Genomic DNA, 22,173 nt, shown 5'->3' on the forward strand with positions numbered 1-22,173 from the left:
GTGGAGAAATGAGGAAATTATGTCAGGGCTGTGGTCTCGGGCTATTGCGTCTCCCTGGTGCTGTGTTTTTTCCCCCATCTCACTCTGCAGTTTGGAGCGGGAGAGAGAGGCGGACCGAGTCGCTTCAGGAGCGAGCTTCATGAGACGCACCTGCACCCAATCAGTTAATCAGCTCGGCTTCTTAAGTCACCTCATACTCACCTCCTGTGCCGGACTATTCCCATTGTTCCCCGACGCATGCAGCTCGCTGCCAGAAACTGTCTCGGCTTCATCTCGCTCTCCCCGTCTCCAGTGCTCACTGTTGTACTGTGCTTTCGCTGTGAGTTTTTTCATAGATGCCTTTTCTTCTGCTTCTCTGTCAGTGTTTTCCCAGCAAGACTGGTGATTTTGAGTTTCCTTATTATCATTCATAGTTTTCCTTTTTTTCTGATCATCATTGATTTGATACTTTTCCCTGGTTCAGGTGATTTTCTGTTTTTTGCTCGCTTGTATGTGCTGTCCCTGGTTCAGGTGATTTTTGTTTTTGTATTTTCACTGAATTAATCCTGAGTTGCAACTGGGTCCTGGCCTTCCTTAACATGAACCGTAACAAATTAAGCAACTGAAAAGAAACTGCAGGAATGCTGAGAGGAAATGGAGAAAATCAAAACTAACAGTCCACTATGAAGTTTTACGTGAACACCTCAAAACTTACAATAACACTATTAAACAGGCAAGAATTTCTGACTCCAAAAAATCAATCTCTGTCCACAAAAAAAATCCCAAATTTCTCTTCTCCACCATTGATCTTTTAACAAACAGTAATTTTAACAGATCTCATAAGACAATAACAAATACTCTGTGTGAAGACTTTGCAGACCACTTCAGGCACAAAATTGATAACATCAGATCCAGTCTTTTATCTCAACAGGTTTTAACTACCAACATGTCTGGATTACGGGTAAAATTTTAGAAAAACTTGTTTTTAACCAAGTAAATGATTTTTTAAACAAAAACATTTTAGAAAGGCATCAGTCTGGTTTTAGGATGAACTACAGTACCAAGACAGCTCTTTCAAAGATTTTAAATGATATCAGGTGCAACTTAGATAACCACAAGCTCACAGTCTTGGTACTACTGGATCTAACCGCCGCCTTCGATACAGTAGACCATCACATTTTATTAGTCAGACTGAGGCACCTGGTCGGTCTCTCAGGCACTGCTTTTAACTGGTTTGTCTCATACCTCACTGACCGACACTTCTTTGTAAGTTGGGATGCATGTTCCTCAGGAACCCATGAGATCAAGTGTGGGGTTCCCCAGGGGTCAATTTTAGGTCCAACTCTTTTTAATCTTTACATGCTACCCCTTGGGGACGTCATCAGGAGGCACAGCATCAGCTTCCATAGTTATGCTGATGATACGCAACTGTACACTGCCGTGTCTCCTGATGACACAGGGCCAATTGATGCCCTTTTTAACTGCACTTTAGACACCAAGTCATAGATTGGAGAAAATTTCCCTCAGCTCAACCAGGACAAAACAGAGGTCTTAGTCATTGGTCCTGAAAGCCAGAGAGAGAAACTTTTACCAAAACTACAAGATCCAACACATTCTGTAAAAAATCTGGGCGTGATTTTTGACTCTGAGCTTACTTTTATTCCACACATCAAAAACATTGTTATGTTTTTGATGTGTGGAAGGATAGGTTTTTACCATCTTAAGAATATAGCCAGAGTCTGCCCGTTTCTCTCTCAGGCCAGCACGGAGGTGCTGATGCATGCTTTTGTCTCTTGTCGCTTAGATTACTGTAATGCCCTGCTCTCTGGTCTTCCCAAAAAGAGTATCTCCAATCTTCAATTACTACAGATTTCAGCCGCATGAGTGCTGACGAGGACCAGAGGGTGGGAGCACATTACACCAGTTTTAAAATCGCTGCATTGGCTCCCCGTGTGTTTCAGGATTGATTTTAAGGTTCTTTCATTAGTTTTTAAATGTCTTAACAATCTTGGGCCTTCTTATTTATTTGACCTACTTTTACCCTACCACCCCTCGTGGACCCTGAGGTCCTCCGGTGCTGGCCTCTTAACCATACCAAAAGTAAGAACTAAAACACATGGGGAGGCGGCTTTTAGTTATTATGGCCCCCGATTGTGGAACAGCCTGCCGGAGAACCTCAGTGCCGCAGAGACTGTTGATGTTTTTAAAAAGAGGCTCAAGACCCACCTTTTTAATCAGGCTTTTAATTGATTTGTTTGATTTATCTAATCCTCTAATCAGGCTTCTTATCATATTTATCTTTATTCGTATCTTATTTTAGTTGCATGTTTTAACGACATGTTCAATTACTATTAATTTCACTTACTCATTTTATTTTATTTTATGTTTATGTCTTAGTCCCTTGGTTTTTAGCTCCAGTGTTTCCTCATGGGGGTCCTTGGTTTTTAGGTCAAGTGTTTCCTCATGGGGGACCCCACGCTGGGAGCTGCTCCTGGTCTATTGATGGGGGCGCTGCTGAGGGGATGGCTCTGGCCTGGATGGCTGGAGGCCTCTGCACCTTGGTGTGGGGCCTCCTGTCTGCCTGGGTCAGGGTGGTCTCGGGCGGTGCTCCCCAGTCATGAGCCGGGGGCCCTCTCAGTGTGGATGGCCCCCAAAGGTGGCTTATTCCTTATCTTCTCTGTATGGGTGTGTGCGCGGGTGTGAGTGTGCGTGTCTGTGTGTGTGTGTGTCTCTATATGTCTCTGTATGTAGTTATGGGGGCGGGAGGGCTGGGTTTTCTTCTTTGTTTTTTTTAGCATCTGTGAGGCACTTTGTGTTGCTTTTTAAGTATGAAAAGTGCCATATAAATAAAAAAGTTTGACGTTTGAACATAGATTGAAAATGACAGAGTTTATTTGAGCTCTTTTCTATTTCATTGAAAAACTGGGAAAACATGTTATGTGATTGTGATTTCAGTGACCTCACCTAAGAGACTAGCAGTGTCAGATAAACTCCTTAAAGTGTGCATATGGAGAAGTATTAAAGTATGCTACTCACTCCGGGTCAGTGTTCCAGCTGTGTCCAAAGTCATTGGCATTGTTGGCCAATGACCCATCTGGTTTACGGAAATCATTTTTGGTATCTCCATCATAATTTCCACACAGTCCACACAGCTTATTCTGATAGCTGCAGATTACAAGAAAATCTAAAAGTTAGCAATCAGTGAGAGCTCCATCTTGCTTTTCCGCCATATCCAAGAGTTTGTGCCAAACCAACATGAACAGTTTATTTTCAGCGCCATTCCAAAAGTTAATAAAAATAGGATTCTGTGTGGGGCTGGGATAAGAACAAATGTAAAGAAAAAGTCTCTAGTGGCAGCATCTGGTCAGTCTTTACTCACTCTTTGGTTACTTTGATGTCCATGAAGTGGTTTCCATCATAGCGAACAGTTACACCAAATTTCATGGACACAGTGTAGTGCTTTCCTGCCTTGAACACAGAAACACGAGGGTCTGGACTCACAGGCAGGTTTACATCTGTCCCATTCACCTGTACGGGGAAGAATAGTATAATGAGTGATCTGTTATTGCAAGATGGCGCTGCGGCAGCTTGTTACAGCAGCTCTGGCCGTTTTTCTTTGTATTAGTGTGTTTTTGTGTTTTTCTCATGTTTTCATCATCATTAGTCTTGGTCGGTTGTCCGTACGTATGGATGTACAACAGGTGAGACTAGTGATTAGCTTTTTTCTACTTTGTGGATTATTTTCATCAACTTCAAGAGATCGATTGAACTTTGGGTCCATTGTTTACACACAAGAACAGCTGATTGCGCTGGGCAACATGAGCGCACTCCCAGTGAAAAGATCGGAGATCCCCAAGGAAATAATAAATAAATAATTACCATAGCGAACAGATGGTGTAACCCAGAGCACATCAGTGTAAAAGAGCAGCACTGCATGAAAGAGACATTGAGCAGTTAGCCTCAATGTCTCTTAGCCATTATATTTGGCCATATTATCTTCCAGGGGAGTTCTCGCATGTGATAACGGTGTACATCGGCTGATGTGAGCTACTACACACTGTGGTTTCACAGCTGCAGACATCACCCTCTTCCTCATCTCTGTTGACTTCAATCACATTTTCCTGAACTTCACTCTTCACCCAGTATGTTAAATGCCCCATCAGAGACAATGGACTTTCTGCATGCAAACACTAAGGATGCTTACAGCTCATCCTTTCCCCCCGCTGGGCGGTTCCAATTAACCACTAGCCATCAGGTATGTAAGAAGATGACCGGGATGTGTTGTGCAGTCCACAAAGGGAGAACATTGACAGCAACAACCTGCATTATGGACTAAATTAACTTCTCTGTGGAAAACACTGTGCCTACTAGGAAGGTGCAGTGTTTCCCAAACAACAGTCCTTGGGTGTCCTCGCAACTGAAAGCCCTACTGAATGAGAAGAGGAGGGTCTTTAGATCAGGGGACAAAGGTGAGCTGAGATGACGATGGTGCAGAGGGAGTTGAAACGGGAGATAAGGAGAGGGAAGGGCAGCTACAGGAGGAAGCTATCAGATGTCTTTATTAGTCTCCCGAAGGAGAAATTCCATTGCTAGAGGAATTCCAGTGCTAGAGGAGCACCTTAAAGGGAACAATGCCAAAGAGGTTTGGGGGGACCTGAAAACTGTCTCAGGTCACAGCAGAGACAGCAGGAAGTAGCCCTGAATCTGAGTCCAGACCTGATGCCGCTACTTCTCCACACCCTCTCCCTCCCCCTCACAGCACCCTGCACCCTCCTCACACCACTTAATCCCCCTCCACTTCACATCACAGACTGTTCAGAGACTGTGCAGATCAGATGTGTCGGGTCATCTTGCACATCTTCAACATGAGTCTCAGTCTGGAGAGAGTTCCAGCCCTTTGGAAAAGTTCCTGTGTGGTTCTAGTTCTAAAAACCATACATCCCAGGGAGCCCAGCCACTTCAGGCCAGTAGCCTTAACCACCTGCCAAGGACCTTAAAGAGGATCATACTGAACTACCTCCGTCACCTGGTGAGCAGTGAGCTGGACCCCCTACAGTCTGCATATTGTCTAGGTGCCGGTGTGGACAACACAGTCATCTACCTGCACCATTGATCTCTTTCTCATCTGGAGCATACTAGAAGCATGACGAGGGTCATGTTTTTCTGTCTTCTCCAGTGCTTTCAACACAATCCAACCATCACTGTTCAGGGGGAAGAAGCAGGCATAGACTGCCACCTGACTGCTTGGAACTTCCACTACCTCACCAACAGACCACAGTATGTGAGGCTTCGGGACTGCATGTCCAATGTGGTAGTTTGCAGCACGGCCTCTTCACCCTCTACACATCAAACTTCAGACACAACGCCGACAGTTGTCAGATCCAGAAGTTCTCTGAACATACAGCCGGCATAGACTGCTACTGCTACTGCTACAAACTGGAATACAGGGAAGTCATAGCAAATTTCGTCGACTCGTGTGGACTAAACCACCTGCACATAAACAACAGCAAAACGAAGAAGATGGTGATTGATTTTCGCAGGAAGGTACAGCAGACTATGGTTAACAACCAGAGCTGGACATTGAGATGGTGGGGGGACTGAAAATACCTGGATACTCACCTCAAAAGCAAACTGGAATGGAAGAACAACACAGATGCCCTGTACAGGAAGGGCCAAAGTCCTGCTAAGAAGACTGAGGTCGTTTGGAGTATGTAGGACAATGTTAAAAAAAAATATATGACTCTGTGATGGCATTTTCAGTTTTCTATGCAGTGGTCTGCTGGGGTTGTGGAAGTTCAGAGAGGGGCAGGAAAAGATTGAACAAACTGGTCTGGAGAGCTGCCCTCTGGACACCATCAGGGAGGTGGGTAAGAGTTGGATGTTAGCCAGGCTTACATCGATCATGGACAATGCAACACTATTTCTGAAGTGCAGTACAACATGCCATTAGTATTTTTTTCATAAGAATATTGGCAATAGTACGTTTCATGGCAGTAGGATTTTTATGGCATTTAATATATTTATACTCTGTACAAATGTACACATACATAGTTGTTTTTCTAATCTTAATCCTGGAAACTTTCTTATCTTGAGCCTTGTATGCCACTGTGTTTGCTTTCTATGTGTGTGTTTGCTGGCTGTAATAATTTCCCAGTTGTGGGATCAATAAAGTCTCATTTTTTCTTATTACTGAGGAAACACAAACATTCCATTATTAAAAACGGAATCTTACACTTGCAATTACAAAGGAATTAGTAACTGAAAAGGTTCATGATGTTTATGTTGTAGTGCAACTATTGTTCCTTCCCTCCATTCTTACCCGCACACTGCCACCTTTGAGGATGGAGATCTTCACCATATATACATATACATGTACAGCTTTCACATAGGAGATGGTGGGCCGATTATAGCGATTTTCATTGTCGGCATGGACCTCATAGAATGGCAGAGTTGTTTCATTGCAGGATCCAGACATCAAATAGCTGCAGTTGCCCATGAAGTTGTACTTGCGTTTGTCAAAGGTGGTGTAGTGGGGATCACCAGATGCTATGCATGTGGATGTATCTATGGGAATAAAATGTAAATGAGAAACTGAGAACTGAGAAACTGTAATGTTAGCAGTTAGTTTGTTACAAACATGTTATACTGGTCTGTTAAAGATTAAGGAAGCCCAAGATAAACCCTTATCTCTATAGAATACAGCAAATGGTGACAACAAATTACCTGGGACCAAATTAGCTTATATCATAGATATGAAATACAACATTGAGTCAGCAAACTGACACAGCAATGCAGGTTACACAGCAACACCTATCTAAAGTTTTCTCACATTTGTGAATATTAACCACCACAAGCTACTGGTTGCAACAGGACAATCATTGCTGTAGCAGCAAACTGTTTTGTAAGGTGCTGTAATAAATGTGTCATCACAGGAAACTAAAAAGATAGCATCTTTAGCTAGCTCACTAGTAAGGTCATATTTAGCAACACACAGTTATGCCTTCATGACTGACTGCAAACCACACCACAAGGCTTTTGCAATGTACTATTTACTTCACCAGACGTAGTTTATGAAATGCCTTTGGCTTTAATAATAGCTACTTTATTCTTCTGGACTCAGTGTCACTTTCAAAGAAAAACACTATTGATACAATTTCTAATGGGCAAGAGTGTTCAAATGAACTGCTTGGTTGTCAAACAGCGTCCGAAACCCCCTGCCCCCAAATCTTTCAGATACTGGAAAGTCTGAAAACAATCTGGCAAGCACGGCCACATTATACATTCACCCAAGAGTGCAGAGTTGAGAAAAAAAGGCAGGGTTTGTGCGTCTCTCATTCTTCTCACAACTACCACAAAAACATTTGATGCGTACAACCAAGTGCAACACTGTCTTCAATGAAAGCTTGTCCAAAACAGAGTTTGATCTATCATGCTTTCTATGAAGACAGATCTTCTAAATAGTTTTAAAATCTTTTTGCTGCTGATGTGGTTGGATGACACATTTGAATATACTGTTTTGAGCTGCTAGTACCAGTCACTGTGTTAATTCCTTGATTTGTTACAAACTTATTACCTTTGGGATAGCAGCCTGCAACACCATTAACCTCACGACACTCTTCATTGAAGTCACAGGAGTTATCAACACATTCCAAAGTGTAGTTCCCCATACAGCGACACAGCTTTAAGCAGCCATCACCAAATACAATCTCACCAGGCTGAAACAAAATTGAACACGGATAAGTACTGGCATGGTGTACAGTATATCATTAGCACTACATAATACAGCCTTGTCATTTATTGCCTTGTCATCATATGTTGGTATTAAGCAGGAATTTATGCACATGGGAAATTAATTAGGACCTCATAATAGTTGTTCTGGTCATCCAGACAGCCACATTTCTCCAGTGGCACACAGTGCCGTCCCTTGAAGACAAACCCTGGTTTACAGAAACAGCCACTGATACAGGAGCCAGAACAGTTGGTGGAGGGTTCCATGCAAGTGGGAATACAAGCTGGACCACAATCAATATACTCTGCATCTGGAGGACATGGATCTGTACAGTAGAAAGAAAAGGAATTGGTTGATGAAAAATGAGAAAGAAAGAAAGAAAGAAAGAAAGAAAAAGAAAGAAAGAAAGAAAGAAAGATTTAGTTTGAGGCATATTTGGTCCAGTAGTTGTTGATTCTTTCATAGAGGGGTCTGGTTCTGTACAGTAGAAAGAAAAGGAATTGGTTGATGAAAAATGGAGAAAGAAAGAAAGAAAGAAAGAAAGAAAGAAAGATTTAGATTTAGATTTAGGCGTACTTGGCCCAGGTGTTGTTGGTTCAGGTGAAGTTTGTCCAGGACCTGTTGGTGTAAATGTTGTTGGTCCAGAAGTATTTGGGTTTGGTGTAGTTAGTTGAGGAGTTGTTGAATTAGATGTATTTGGTTCAGAAGTTGTTGATTCAGTCGTAGAGGGGTCTGGTTCTGTACAGTAGAAAGAAAAGGAATTGGTTGATGAAAAATGGAGAAAGGAATTGGTTAATGAAAACCAGAGAAAGAAAGAAACAAATACATGAATAGACAAACAAAGATTTAGATTTAGGCATACTTGGTCCAGGTGTTGTTGGTTCAGGTGAAGTTTGTCCAGGACCTGTTGGTGTAAATGTTGTTGGTCCAGAAGTATTTGGGTTTGGTGTAGTTAGTTGAGGAGTTGTTGAATTAGATGTATTTGGTTCAGAAGTTGTTGATTCAGTCGTAGAGGGGTCTGGTTCTGTACAATAGAAAGAAAAGGAATTGGTTAATGAAAACCAGAGAAAGAAAGAAACAAATACATGAATAGACAAACAAAGATTTAGATTTAGGCATACTTGACTCAGGTGTTGTTGGTTCAGGTGTAGTTTGTGCAGGACCTGTTGGTGTAGGTGCTGTTGGTCCAGAAGTATTTGGTTTCGGTGTAGTTAGTTGAGGAGTTGTTGAATTAGAGGTATTCGGTCCAGGAGTTGTTGATTCAGTTGTAGAGGGGTCTGGTTCTGTACAGTAGAAAGAAAACGAATTAGTTGATGAAAAATGGAGAATGTAAGAAAGAAAGAAAGAAAGAAAGAAAGAAAGAAAGAAAGAAAGAAAGATTTAGTTTGAGGCATATTTGGTCCGGGAGTTGTTGATTCAGTCATAGAGGGGTCTGGTTCTGTACAGTAGAAAGAAAGGAATTGGTTGGTGAAAAATGGAGAAAGAAAGAAAGAAAGAAAGAAAGAAAGAAAGAAAGAAAGAAAGAAAAAACGAATTTTTTGAGGTTTAGGCATACTTGGTCCAGGTGTTGTTGGTTCAGGTGAAGTTTGTCCAGGACCTGTTGGTGTAAATGTTGTTGGTCCAGAAGTATTTGGGTTTGGTGTAGTTAGTTGAGGAGTTGTTGAATTAGACGTATTTGGTTCAGAAGTTGTTGATTCAGTCGTAGAGGGGTCTGGTTCTGTACAATAGAAAGAAAAGGAATTGGTTAATGAAAACCAGAGAAAGAAAGAAACAAATACATGATAGACAAACAAAGATTTAGATTTAGGCATACTTGACTCAGGTGTTGTTGGTTCAGGTGTAGTTTGTGCAGGACCTGTTGGTGTAGGTGCAGTTGCTTGAGGAGTTGTTGAATTAGAGGTATTCGGTCCAGGAGTAGTTGATTCAGTCGTAGAGGGGTCTGGTTCTGTACAGTAGAAAGAAAACGAATTGGTTGATGAAAAATGGAGAATGTAAGAAAGAAAGAAAGAAAGAAAGAAAGATTTAGTTTGAGGCATATTTGGTCCAGGAGTTGTTGATTCAGTCATGGAGGGGTCTGGTTCTGTACAGTAGAAAGAAAGGAATTGGTTGATGAATAATGGAGAAAGAAAGAAAGAAAGAAAGAAAGAAAGAAAGAAAGAAAGAAAGAAAGATTTAGTTTTAGGAGTACTTGGCCCAAGTGTTGTTGGTTCAGGTGAAGTTTGTCCAGGATCTGTTGGTGCAGGTGTTGTCGGTCCAGATGTATTTGGTTGAAGTGTAGTTACTTGAGGAGTTGTTGAATTAGACGTATTTGGTTCAGAAGTTGTTGATTCAGTCGTAGAGGGGTGTGGTGTTGTTGATTTGGGTGTCGTGGATCCTGGAGTTGTTACTGGTGGGACAGGAGTTGGTGGTTGAGCTATAAATGAAAAATAAATAGTTTCTTGTGAAAACACACAGTATATATTGTTTATATTGTTTGTATTTTATAATGGTATTGAGAGTATCTTGAATTCCCTCTGGTCAGTTTCTCACCTTTGCATGCCAAGACACACACAGCATCAACAGCAATATCCGTCTTTTCAGTTTCTCCAAAGGTACCCACAATCACAAACTGAAACACATATATGTGTGACAAGAAAATTTATGTAAGATTATCCACACTTACATACACACATACAGAGACAGACAGAATTCTACTATTTACCTGAATGGCTGCAGTTCCCTGGTAGCGGACCACTGCAGGCATCCAGCTTTCACCTTGGCTCCCCATGACACTGAAGAGAGCAGGGCCAAGACTTCCACCTGGTAAAAAGAAAAACAAATTCAAGCCAGACAAACATTTTCATTCTGTCTGTATGAACACAACAATAAATGCAGTGTTCTACCTGTGGTGATGTGGACACTAAGCTCCATTGTCTTGCTCGTGCCATATAGGTAGTAGTAGAAGGTGAGGTCCAGACACCCAGAGGTGGGGGTTATTACAGGACTTCTGATCTGAGCCTTGACTCCTGGAATAGCCTCGAAAGAATCCAACAACATGTAGAAGCCCACTACATTTTGAAGGGTCAGCAACAACAGCCATTTAGATACGAATAACACAAACCAAATAAAATAAAATAAGACTATCATTATGATGATTTATTCACTACGACAATGTGCATATATTTAACAGCAAAAGGCCCAACAATTGACAACAATTTATTATGGTATATACCATTGATCTAGAGTTATTAAATGAAATAGAATTTAGACATATTTTATTTCTTAAAGGGTCACATCTTGAATGAAAGTGTACTGTTTAGGACTAATGTGACTCTTGCCTTTTTTGCGTTGTTTACATAATAATACATAAAAATGCACATAATACAAAACAGTGCATCTGAGAAATACACTTAAATCTTGAGGTTCACCTCCTCAGAGAAACCATCCCCCAGCAGAGGAGGTGGTCTGTAACACCAATTATCCCTCACCTACAATGCTGTCCCTTTATCCCTTCCCAGGAGATTTAACAACCATTCATATTTGACTTTGTGTGACAACTCCAACAACTGTCTTTTACAATTGGCCTCAGGTGACTCCAGTGAGGACTACAAATGAAGCAGGTATATCACTGACTTTGAGAACCATCCCACAGAGGTGAAATACCTGGGCCTTCCCACCAGTCCGTTAGAACTAAAGAAGGTCCTTGGATGAGAGCCAAAACTTCTTTAAGTATCTACAATCAAGTCCAGCTGCCATGGATTCCACCCCCCTTGGATATTAGTGTTGTCAGTTTGAATTCACAATTATGAGATTGAACATAGGGAGATGAAAAAGGAGATGGTCAGGAGGAAATTAATGTTAACCTTAATCTGCACAGGTGGCTGTTTAGGGTGAACATGGACTGTAAAAAGACTCCACTAGTCATATTCATCCAGATAACATTAGGCAAAAAAATGTTTCACATTGAGTGTGATCATATCATCAGAACTCAATTTGGTACATTAGGGCAGGCTGTATGATGCACACTATTTTCCATACAGACTTTTGAAAAGCAGAATCACTTACATCCAGGTTTAGAGAAGTCATCATTGGGTCCAGTGCATTCAGTGTCTGTTTGTCCAGACCACTGATCAAAGCCAAACAAATTAGGATTTTCAGTTTCAGTCATCCACCCACACAGGTCACCAGGAGTGTCAAAATCACAGCCAGAAACGCAAGCTGTGGATGAAACATTTAGACAATCAATGATTCAGTGAGTGTGTGTGTCTTTGTGTGTGTGTGTGTGTGTGTGTGTGTGTGTGTGTGTGTGTGTGTGTGTCTGTAAACTCACAGGGACATGCTTCCTCTGTAATGACAATGTTGTCTAGAGCTGTACCACAGGAATCAGTGAAGCCTCCCTGAGCTTCGAGTACAATCTGTTGATGATGTACATTAAGCATGTTACTTAAATGTCTAATAAAGCTTAGAGGGATGAAATGAAAAATTGCAGAAAATGAAAACATCTGATCTGAGTGGAACGAGACTGAAACAGTCCATAGAATCAATGAATGAAACAGATAGAAATGACATTTTTATCATGTTTTCATCATGTTTTCCTCATTGTTTTCATTAAAGCAACATCTACAGTGACTTGCTAACACTTACATTGACATGCTGACTGCTTGGTTTTGACACAGTAACAGAGCCCTCCAGCCAGGATGGGCTCTGGATGCCTGTCTTCTTCCAGACCTCTTCCTCCTCAATGCCGGACCTCTTGGTCAGAACTCTCAGTGTACTCTGATAGTTTGAGCCATACATGTAGTATCGAAATTGGACACAGATCTCAGAAGCCGATGATAAGAGGGCAGGGCTCAGCAGACGAGCTTTCTGTCTATTAGACATATTGCCACACTCATGGTAAATATAGAAACCCTCTGCAAACAGATTAAGAGAGAAGGAAACATTTATTTTCCAAATTATGAGTCAGAATTGAGTGTCTACATCCCATCTTAAATTAACCTCAATCATGGCCCGGTTACCAATTAGGTAATCGTACAGAAATGCAATATTTCAAATAAACCATTAATTCAAGACTGACTTCCATCAGGGTAGTCTCCACTGGGGCCAGTGTGAGCTGTCGGGACTGGACCTTTGCGTCTTGTCCACTTATTGTTGTCTGCATTGCTGTGACTGAACCTGCAGAATGGGTCACTGTCCTGGTTAAAGTCACAGGAGGCCAGCTCTACTATTGGAGAAATACAAACACAAACAGAGGCAGATTGACAAATGGACAATGGAGAGGTAAATTAGATTAAGAATAACAATGTAATATAATTTAGCACCAAAACAATTTGTGATAAATAATAAGTCTAGGTATTGGCAAGATGTTGCACCATGTGAGCACAATATGAATTTAATAGTGATGATATTACTAATAATGTCTGACACAAGGCCTTTCTACAGACAGGGCCTCAAGATTAACTCATAATACAGGAACACTGTGATTTCAAATACCACAAAACAAACACAGGCCCCAGGGCAGTTTCCCGTCTTGACTGGTTGGTAATCCGTCCTTGAATGTTAGGTGTATGCTGTGTGAAAGTAATTGTATAAATATATGTTTTTTGCGTAATAGACTGGGGACTCACACAGTGCATTCTGGGACGGTCCAGAAATGGTTCAAAAAGATGGAGGGATAGGTTTGGTGTCAGTGGAGGGCACACATTTCAGTCGGGAGTCAAGTCAGGAGTATATTATTAATGTACTGTCTCTACTTAAACATTCACTGTCATTGGAACATAATGTGTGTGTGTGTGTGTGTGTGTGTGTGTGTGTGTGTGTGTGTTTGTGTTTGTGTTTGGGCTATGTTGGGGCTATGTTAACACTTGTAACACATTTACACAGTGCAAAAGCATTTATTGATAATGGATAGTGAAGATAAGGGGCTGTAAAGAGGCAAAGTCCCCATCTATCCAAAGACAGTGTGTTGGAGATAGTGGATGACATGCTGTACTGTTCCAGCTCTGTGTGATCATGGCATCCAAGTTATGCTTATGTTCAAATCAAAACTGGTTTGCCATATAAATTGTGTGTTTAAGTGTATGAATGTGTGCTAATGATACACAGAATTTATTGAATGAGTAAAAGCAACCTACCAGCTTCTCTCTGTGATTTCTGCATGTCTGCACGACTGTAAGAGAGGAAGACTCAGGTTAAAGTTTGGTTAATAGTATATCAGCTTGTTTCCATTTATAGTAAAATGAAGAAACCTAAAAAGGCAATGAGTGAAGTCATCAGTATCCAAATATTTCTAAGGATTTTGTGTTTATATTAAATAATTTCTATTCAAATACTTTGACACTTGTATGGCTGTGTAGGGCAGGTCCAGATGCATAAAATATAGGAATATAATTGTCCAAACCACTGTGATTTATACAACAGTTGGCATTGCTATGTAGTTAAGTGCAACCACTGAGCTGCAATCCTGTCAAATTTTCAACATGTAAACTGCAATTACCTACATGAAATGCCACTGCAACAAAAGAATTCCCCAAATTGTGATCAATAAAATCAAATGAAATAGTTCCCCTTTATGTTAACAGGTTCAACGTATGAAAACAAACAGCATGTTTGCAACCTATGCATGACCATGTGAGAGCCCTGTAGGACTCATCTGCAATTTGGGAAACAAGACACTGCCATCATGCCAATGTTCACAAATCGCTTTTGTGAAACAGGAACCAGTTTACCACCTGGGGCGCTGTCATGCTATTTAATAGTGTTACAGTGTCCCCTGTAACTTGTCATCCCCTCTGTAAACCAGAATTAAGTACATAAAAGCACAAACAACCAATCAATTAAAGATTATGATGAATAGAATTGACATTGAAATAACTATAATAATCCTAAAGTCAGCTACCAGATATTTTAAGCAACTTACATTTTTTTTTAATTTTTAGCGTCCTTAGGTCTTTGTAAATCCACATTAATCAGTCTGAGAAGGAAATAGCATTCTCTGGCAAGCATTTACCAACTTGTACAGAAATACACAGTCATAACCACGATTTTAGAAATACTGAGATACATGAATCCAGATACTCCCAACAACATATTTTTCTCAAAATATTTTGACACCAAGAAGTGTCAAATTTTTTGACAGCCATAATTTAACTGTATTAAATTATACATTTTGTTCCCAACATAAAGGTCTGAATTTTGCTCCAAAGGAACAAAATGTTTGTGCAGTCATATTGAATCTTTTATGTGTTGTTTTCCTTGTTAGCCTCCATGTAGTAATGCTACATCTAATAAATGTTCAGTCTAAAAATCTGAATGAACTCGTAATCAGTGCCCAAACATCTCTAAAATGCCCAAATTCCTTTAGAAAATACAGAGGCCATGACCTGCGATCCTCCAGCCAAAAATCATCATGGACATGATGACAAATACCGTTTTTAGGTATTTACATTTTTACAGAGTGACTCACCTGTGCTGTCCCTGTCTTCCTGCTCTGCAGCCACATATCCAAAAGAGCAGAACTATAAACTTTAATGTATCCATGGTACTAACTGAAAAAATCAGAAGGAGAAGAACACAGGTGGAGAGAGCAGAGGATTTATATAGTGGGCTAGAATGGTCAGGGGGGTGTTGTGAGGGTGTAGGGTGGATCTGTTGGTTGGTGTTGTAGATGCTGATGTTGTAAAATGTATAAATGTGACTGTGACATAACTGTGAATGATAGGGACAGGGTGTGTTCTCTTTGGTCATGAGTTTGTAGTTGTTTATCTGAGCCTGTGTGTGTGTGTGTGTGTGTGTGTGTGTGTGTGTGTGTGTGTGTGTGTGTGTGTTGGACATGTGTGTGAGGGCGTGTTTGTACGTGTGCTTTTTGACCTCTCAGCAGTTCACAAGGTGGGTGGGGATGCCCGTCAAACAGTATATTATAAATGAGAACATGAACTGTAAGATGTTTTAGAGATTACTGTGTAATAAACAGAAGACTTTGCCCAAATGGACACACCTTTTCAGTGTGCACTTCATGTTGAAATAAATGTGAGAAAAAGGCTTACCTTTAATTTTATATATACAACCCTAATTCAAAAAAGTTGGGATGCTTTCTAAAACATAAATAAAAGCAGAATGCGGTCATTTGCAAATGAACTGTGTTTACTGTCAATGGTTTTACAAGGTGTTTGTGGTGAAGATTCTGTCATCCAGGTCATGGTTATCCAGGGACGGCTAAATCAAGGGAAACTGGACTTGGTTGTAGAAGTTGGAAAATATTTCACTTTCTATCCAAGGTGTCTCTCCTGTTCTAAATAACTGGTATGGGTACTAGGTATTTAACTTTCATGGGGACGTTATTATGGTCATTGAAACCACTTGGGTCATTTGTGCTGCTGGCTGTGACTGTGAATTTGTTGGAAATGACCAACATGCACTGTGAAGAGTTGTTAAATTATTTTTCATAATAGGTGGGAGATGGGTGTCCATCCCTTAACAGAGAAGGAGGTCTGCAAAAAAGACATGAAAAAAGACATGTACAGCTGCCAGTCCACGCCTGTCCACCATGTCTGTGCCACATTTTGTGTCACATTAGTTAGCAATAATAGATGACGGTTGCAGGTTAGGTTTGGTTAGGTTTAGCCACAAAAACTGCTTGGTTGGGTTACCTAAAACAAATGTTATTTTATATTTAAATTGGATAAAACTTAATTTATCCCATGCCAGAGAAATTCAATTGTGACAGCAGCATAATCAAAATGAGAGGTAAAAAAAGAGAACTGCATAAAAAACAAACTAGTGCAATGAGTAGGTTTGTGAGTTGTGATGTGACGTAATGAAGGATCTGCCATAGTGTTCCTTCTTACACAATGGATACAGCAGTCTGTTGTGGAAGGAGTTGCTTAAAGCCCCCACCATCTCATGCTGGGGGTGAGAGGGGTTGTCAGCTTGGTTAACATCTTCCTCTCATCCACCTCCTCGATGGTGTCCAGAAGGCAGTCGAGGGCACAGCCAGCTCTCAAGACCAGTTTGCCCAGTCTTTATCTGTCCCTCTAAGAGCTCCCTCAGTCCCAGCAGACCACTGCATAGAAAATTGCAGATGAAACCACAGTGCCATAAAACCACAGTGCCATAAAATTAACAGTGTCCTGCACACTCCAAATTCTCGATGTCCAAACCCTGAATGTTCACTGGTCTGTGGCACATTCCTGTCTTGGTCTTTCTCCATCTCCTTTGTCTTGCTGGTGTTCATGTACAAGTGGTTCAGTTCACCATTTGAAAAAGTTGGATATGACCTCCCTGTATATGAGTTGGTTCTCCTCTTATACACATCCAATAATGGCTGTATCATCAATGAACTTCTGGAGGTGACAGCTGTATGTGTTGCATGAAGTCCTATGCGTACAGGCTGAAGAGGAAAGAGAGCACTGTACCCTGAAGAGCCCCTGTGCTGGAAACTAGCACATCAAGCACACAGTCGTGAAGACTGGTCTGTTGGTGAGGTAGTTGATGGTCCACACAACCAGGTGGACAACTCCACCTCCTTCCAGCCTCACCTAGATCCCAGATGCAGATGCTGGTGTTCTTACAGGTGTGGCCTACCAATCTTCAAGGACCACCATTTCATCCATACAAAGGGTGCCGGTAGGAGATGGTGATGTCTCACCAGTGGCTACCACTTTCTCGGTGAGGTCCGATTGTGACCCCACAGCGATGGCCATAGTGTTAAGCTGTTCCTCCATCACATCATCCTCTTAGAGGGGTTGATCTTGGTGAAGGGACTGGTGATGAAGGCTATGATCCTGCCATCACACAGATGAGCTGTAGAGATCCGAATTATATCTTGGCATTGCCAGACCTTTACAAATGTCAGGTAGTAGATGCCATAGGCTGGGTTCAATTCCAGTCTGGCAGAACCGTGTCGTGTTTCCCTGTAACCTTCTTGTTTTTTAGGTTTAGTTTTCCTTAATTTGTCAAATAAATTATCATTGGAACACGACTAGGAGTTTTGCTTACTGTAATAGTCATTTATGGGTTTGAAGTCTGTATCCACTAACTACAGCATGGAGTCTGATGCAGCTGTGCTGTCAGGTGGTATTACACTGGGGATAGCTGTAGGTTGAATTGCTTGGTTGCATTGGGGGTTATTGCCATCACATTCTGGTGCTGAGGCATCTTGTCTTTGCTGACTGTTGGGGTTTGAGTCTTGGTTTTTCTACAAGTAAGGATATAATATCCCCAAAACTCCGACTTTAGGAACAATCCAGGACATGACTCATTGTGATGTGGTGATTGGTAGACCTCACTCTCCCAATATCCTTGCTCCCTCATCTTGGGAAATGGCTTGCATCCCCTGGTACAGTACCATCTAAGAACTCCTAATTCTGGATGAACTCAGTTGCACTGTGTTGTCTTCTGTTCCTTCTTTATTAGAATCAACAGCTTTACTATTATCCCTTCTCAGTCGACTTGCAGACCTTGTACTACCCATTTTTTTTAGTAAGATTTTCACTTCAGACAATGTCTTACCATCAGTCTGTAGCATTTGACATTGTTGTCCATGCCTCCGTCTCCTGTCTATAATTGCTTCCAATACGACATCAGGTTAAGGTCTTGTAATACTTGTGAAGTGTAAACAATCAGAGAATCAGAATACGTGCGATGGGCAAAATTAGAGCTGTCACTGTGATTGTATTTCTGTCCATCACCGACACCTACCTCTCTTGCCTTCTCTCTCTCTCTCTCTCTCCCTCTCTCTCTAACCCAATCGGTCGAGGCAGATGGCCGCCCACCCAGAGTTTGGTCCTGCTTGAGGTTTGTGCCTGGAAAGTGTCCTGAGACAACTTCTGTTGTGATTTGGTACTCTATAAATAAAATTTAATTGAATTGACGGGCTAATGGCTTTTATACCATTTTAAAAATAGTCTGTGATTTATTTCAACATTATCATATTCTATTTACTAATACTGGATAGGATAGGCAAAGTATATAGTTCCTAAGTGACTATGTTTACATTTGTGTACATTTGTCTTTTTACTTTAGCCAAGCTTTTACAGTAATGTAAAGGCTTATAGCCTATATATATATATATACATATATATATATACGTATACGTGTGTGTGTGTGTGTGTGTGTGTGTGTGTGTATATATATATATATATATATATATATATATATATATATATATTACTGTATGGGTAAAACATTGTACTTCAATAGCCTATTTCAGCAGCCTGAGGTGGTACAGAGTCACAATTCACAATTATTTATTCCTCCTGAGTTATGACTGATTTTCAGACCTTTTTTTCCTTTACATTATCACAATCTGTTTCTGGCACTTTGACTTTGGAAGCCTAGGAAAGGCATTTTAGGCCAGTTTTACAGGAATTGACAAGAACTGTTAACGTAGGACTTCAGAACTGTATTTCCCTCCCATAGTATTAAAAATAAAATTAAAAAATACTTTACATAAAAATACTGTTGCAGTATGCTATACAATTTGCTATTTCAATTGTTTAAAGTCACCAGAAAGTCACCAGAGTTCTCAAGATTGGCAAATGTGGAAAACCAGAATATTGTCAAAGATTGTTGATTTTATGTCACAGTGGAAAGGTCATGAATAGTAATGACCCAAAACACAGCAGTCATTGAAAAGCTTCTCTAACACCTCTAAAGGTAAACTAATTTAAAACAAGTTAATCTTGCATCCAAAACTAAGCATATCAAACCCACAGGTAATAGCTAGGTATACCAAACCTGTCTATAGAATCCGTCCCCTGATGGTTGATGCTCATTTATGACCTGTGTGCAGCTTTCAAGGATGGTCAAGCTCATATAAAAATGGGTACCCAGTAGTAGTAATGCTTCCATTTTTTCTTTAAATTCCTGCCAAATGGCAGATTGTTCATCATTGGTCATCTGTAATAACAGAATACTGCAAGTACCTTCTAGTTTGAATAATTTAATATAATTCTTTTCAGTTCAGTTTCAGTACACATTTTACCCCCTAAATTCACACCATTCCATGTACACACTTACATACATATTGTATATGTAGGTACAAAGTATGTACAGTGAAAACAAAAAATACCAAAAAGTTGTTCCTTGCCTGGTCTTTTTACTGATAGATAGATAGATAGATAGATAGATAGATAGATAGATAGATAGATAGATAGATACTTTATTCATCCCCAAGGGAAATCACAGATTGTCAGTGGTATCAAATCACAGACCTATCAGGAGGGAAGGGAGAAGCCAAAGTAATAAAATAATTTCCCCTCTGCCTACAACACCACGCCTAGACACCAATTTAACTACTGCTTCATCTCAACTATTAAAACTCCTTAGTCACAGGAGTTAGAGGAGGAAGGCTGCAGATTTAACAGTACAGACAAAATGAGATGAATGAGGAAGAGCTCGCACACAGTTGGTCTCAGGGGTCATCTAAGACAATTGTGGAAAAGAATTAGACTCAGCATTCTCAGATAGGTTGATACTAATGTGTCCTTTGGAAAATGCGATATGCAAATTATACAATTCAGCATCTGAATAACAAAAGAAAGGGAGAAAAGACTTCCTTTGAGTGACATGGATGTTGTGAATGGTGATCAGTGACAGTGTTCTTTCTTATGTTTGAAATAATAGATCACAGTGCATTTGATGTATGCTGGAATTTTTGTAGCTTACAATGAATCTTACAGTAAAGGTGCTCTGATTACATCTAATGCACTGGCCAACTTATAATGATAATCAAATAATACTGTGCATCATTTTAAAACTAGTGAATCACTTGAATAATAAACAGACAGTTCTGTTTTTTACTTGTATTTAAGCTGAATGTAAAGATAAAACATAACAATAACCTTTAACCTCAGCTGTTCTGTGGGTGGTCACTGGACTTAAATCATAAAAAGATATCATCATCAACACTAGTCAGTTATGTGCATGTGAGTGTGGAAGTCCTCGTCTCATAAAGATAGAGACAGGCGGGAACTCCAATGACAGGAATATATTGCTTGTCATTGACAGAGTGAATTCTATGTATTTTCTGAGGGGTGTGTTTTTGGGCCATGGTTACAATCTTGTATGAATTTAAGCAGCTGAGATTTTAAAAGTGGGTTTTGAGTATTGTACTAAGGGAAGTAGAAGATGACTTCAAAATAATAAGAATTTTTTAGACCTTACAATTTTAGAGAAAACCCATTTATTTTCCATTTATGCTCTCAATTCTCTTATGTGGGTATGCTTGAATCTAACATTCAGAAAGACTTTGCTGTCCAACTGCACTCTTATTACTGACTTAAAACAAGAAGGCATAATGTAAAAAACAAACAAACAAACAAACAAACATAAAACACCTTCCCCCAAAATATTGTGCCACAAAACACAACAAAACAGAGCATCTAAGGAAAGCAATGTACACATAACATATAATGAAACTGAGTACACAAAACAGACAAAACTTCAAAATCACCCTAGCAACTGGGTGTGGCTCAGAAGTGCCTATGAGTGCAAAGTGTCAGTGCTATGGGGCTACAACTTGTTTGGCATCATAAAAAGAAACATTGGAAAAAGTTATGGTGGCACTGAAATAAGCATTGGCACTGAAAAATAAAATACAAAGTTGAAAATTTATTTTATTTATTTATTTTTATGTGTTTTCAATGGCAATCTCCCAATTACTCTCTTCATGTCTGTCTTTTTTCAATGACAGTTTATATTTTTATGCTGTTAGTGCTTGTTCCAGGAGATTGCTGTCAGAATAATGTCAGTTAACTTTAACCCAGCCTAGTTTTATGTGGAAAAACAACAGCAAACAATGATGGTTTCTAAGTTTCAGGGGAACTCATGAAGGCTAATGCTTTATTCTTGGTGTATGGTCATGTCAAAGGCTTTGGAGTGGGAAACTGAGAAAACCCTCCATGCATTGTGAGGAGCTTCCTTGTCTTAATATCAGTGGCTTCTATTTCCTCCTCTGGCCAGCTGATTATACCAGCTGGGTATCTGATGACCAGTAGTGCATATGTGTTGAAAGCCTGGGCCTTGTTTTTCCCATTCAACTTACTCTTCAGGACCTGCCTTACTCCTTGCAGGTATTTGGCTGTGGCAGACTTCTTTGCAGCCTCCTCATGGTTCTCATTTGCCTGTGGTATCCCAAGGTATTTGTAGCTGTCCTGAACATCTGCAAAGCTGCCTTCAACCCCCTCAGTTCTGATCATCTTCCATTTCTTTGATACCATCCACCCACATTTCTTTAGTCCGAATGAAATCCCAATGTTGTTGCTGTAGATCCTGGAGATGTAGATCAGGGAGTTGTTGTCTCGCTCATTCCTGACATACAGCTTGATGTCATCCAAGTAGAGAGGGTGGCTGTTGGCCGTCCACTACGGAACCAGTATCTGTAGCTGCTCTTCATGATGAGTGCTGAGAGGGTTCAGGCCTATACAGAACAGCAGTGATGATAGTGCATCACCTTGGTATATGCCACACTTGATGATGACTTGGGC

At 40.4% G+C, this 22,173-nt stretch overlaps 1 protein-coding gene across 1 annotated transcript in view; it reads right to left on the reverse strand.

Moving 5' to 3' along the window:
• The window catches only part of zanl (zonadhesin, like), a 58,712-nt gene extending 41,324 nt beyond the window's left edge, over positions 1-17,388 (reverse strand). The window contains exons 1-21 of the mRNA XM_076725650.1: positions 17,334-17,388; positions 15,153-15,234; positions 13,822-13,856; positions 12,765-12,911; positions 12,332-12,600; positions 12,018-12,102; positions 11,753-11,905; positions 10,591-10,755; positions 10,410-10,507; positions 10,238-10,316; positions 9,881-10,121; positions 9,506-9,655; positions 9,240-9,367; positions 8,814-8,985; positions 8,555-8,674; positions 8,269-8,388; positions 7,840-8,035; positions 7,553-7,694; positions 6,299-6,543; positions 3,359-3,507; positions 3,016-3,144 (exon numbers count right to left, since the gene is read on the reverse strand). Of these exons, the coding sequence (XP_076581765.1) occupies positions 3,016-3,144; positions 3,359-3,507; positions 6,299-6,543; positions 7,553-7,694; positions 7,840-8,035; positions 8,269-8,388; positions 8,555-8,674; positions 8,814-8,985; positions 9,240-9,367; positions 9,506-9,655; positions 9,881-10,121; positions 10,238-10,316; positions 10,410-10,507; positions 10,591-10,755; positions 11,753-11,905; positions 12,018-12,102; positions 12,332-12,600; positions 12,765-12,911; positions 13,822-13,856; positions 15,153-15,234; positions 17,334-17,388 (2,960 nt within the window). The remainder of the gene's footprint in view (positions 1-3,015; positions 3,145-3,358; positions 3,508-6,298; positions 6,544-7,552; positions 7,695-7,839; positions 8,036-8,268; positions 8,389-8,554; positions 8,675-8,813; positions 8,986-9,239; positions 9,368-9,505; positions 9,656-9,880; positions 10,122-10,237; positions 10,317-10,409; positions 10,508-10,590; positions 10,756-11,752; positions 11,906-12,017; positions 12,103-12,331; positions 12,601-12,764; positions 12,912-13,821; positions 13,857-15,152; positions 15,235-17,333) is intronic.
• Between the last annotated feature and the right edge of the window lie 4,785 nt (positions 17,389-22,173).

The sequence above is a fragment of the Chaetodon auriga genome, chromosome 24, assembly GCF_051107435.1.
Source record: "Chaetodon auriga isolate fChaAug3 chromosome 24, fChaAug3.hap1, whole genome shotgun sequence".
Lineage (NCBI taxonomy): Eukaryota > Metazoa > Chordata > Actinopteri > Chaetodontiformes > Chaetodontidae > Chaetodon > Chaetodon auriga.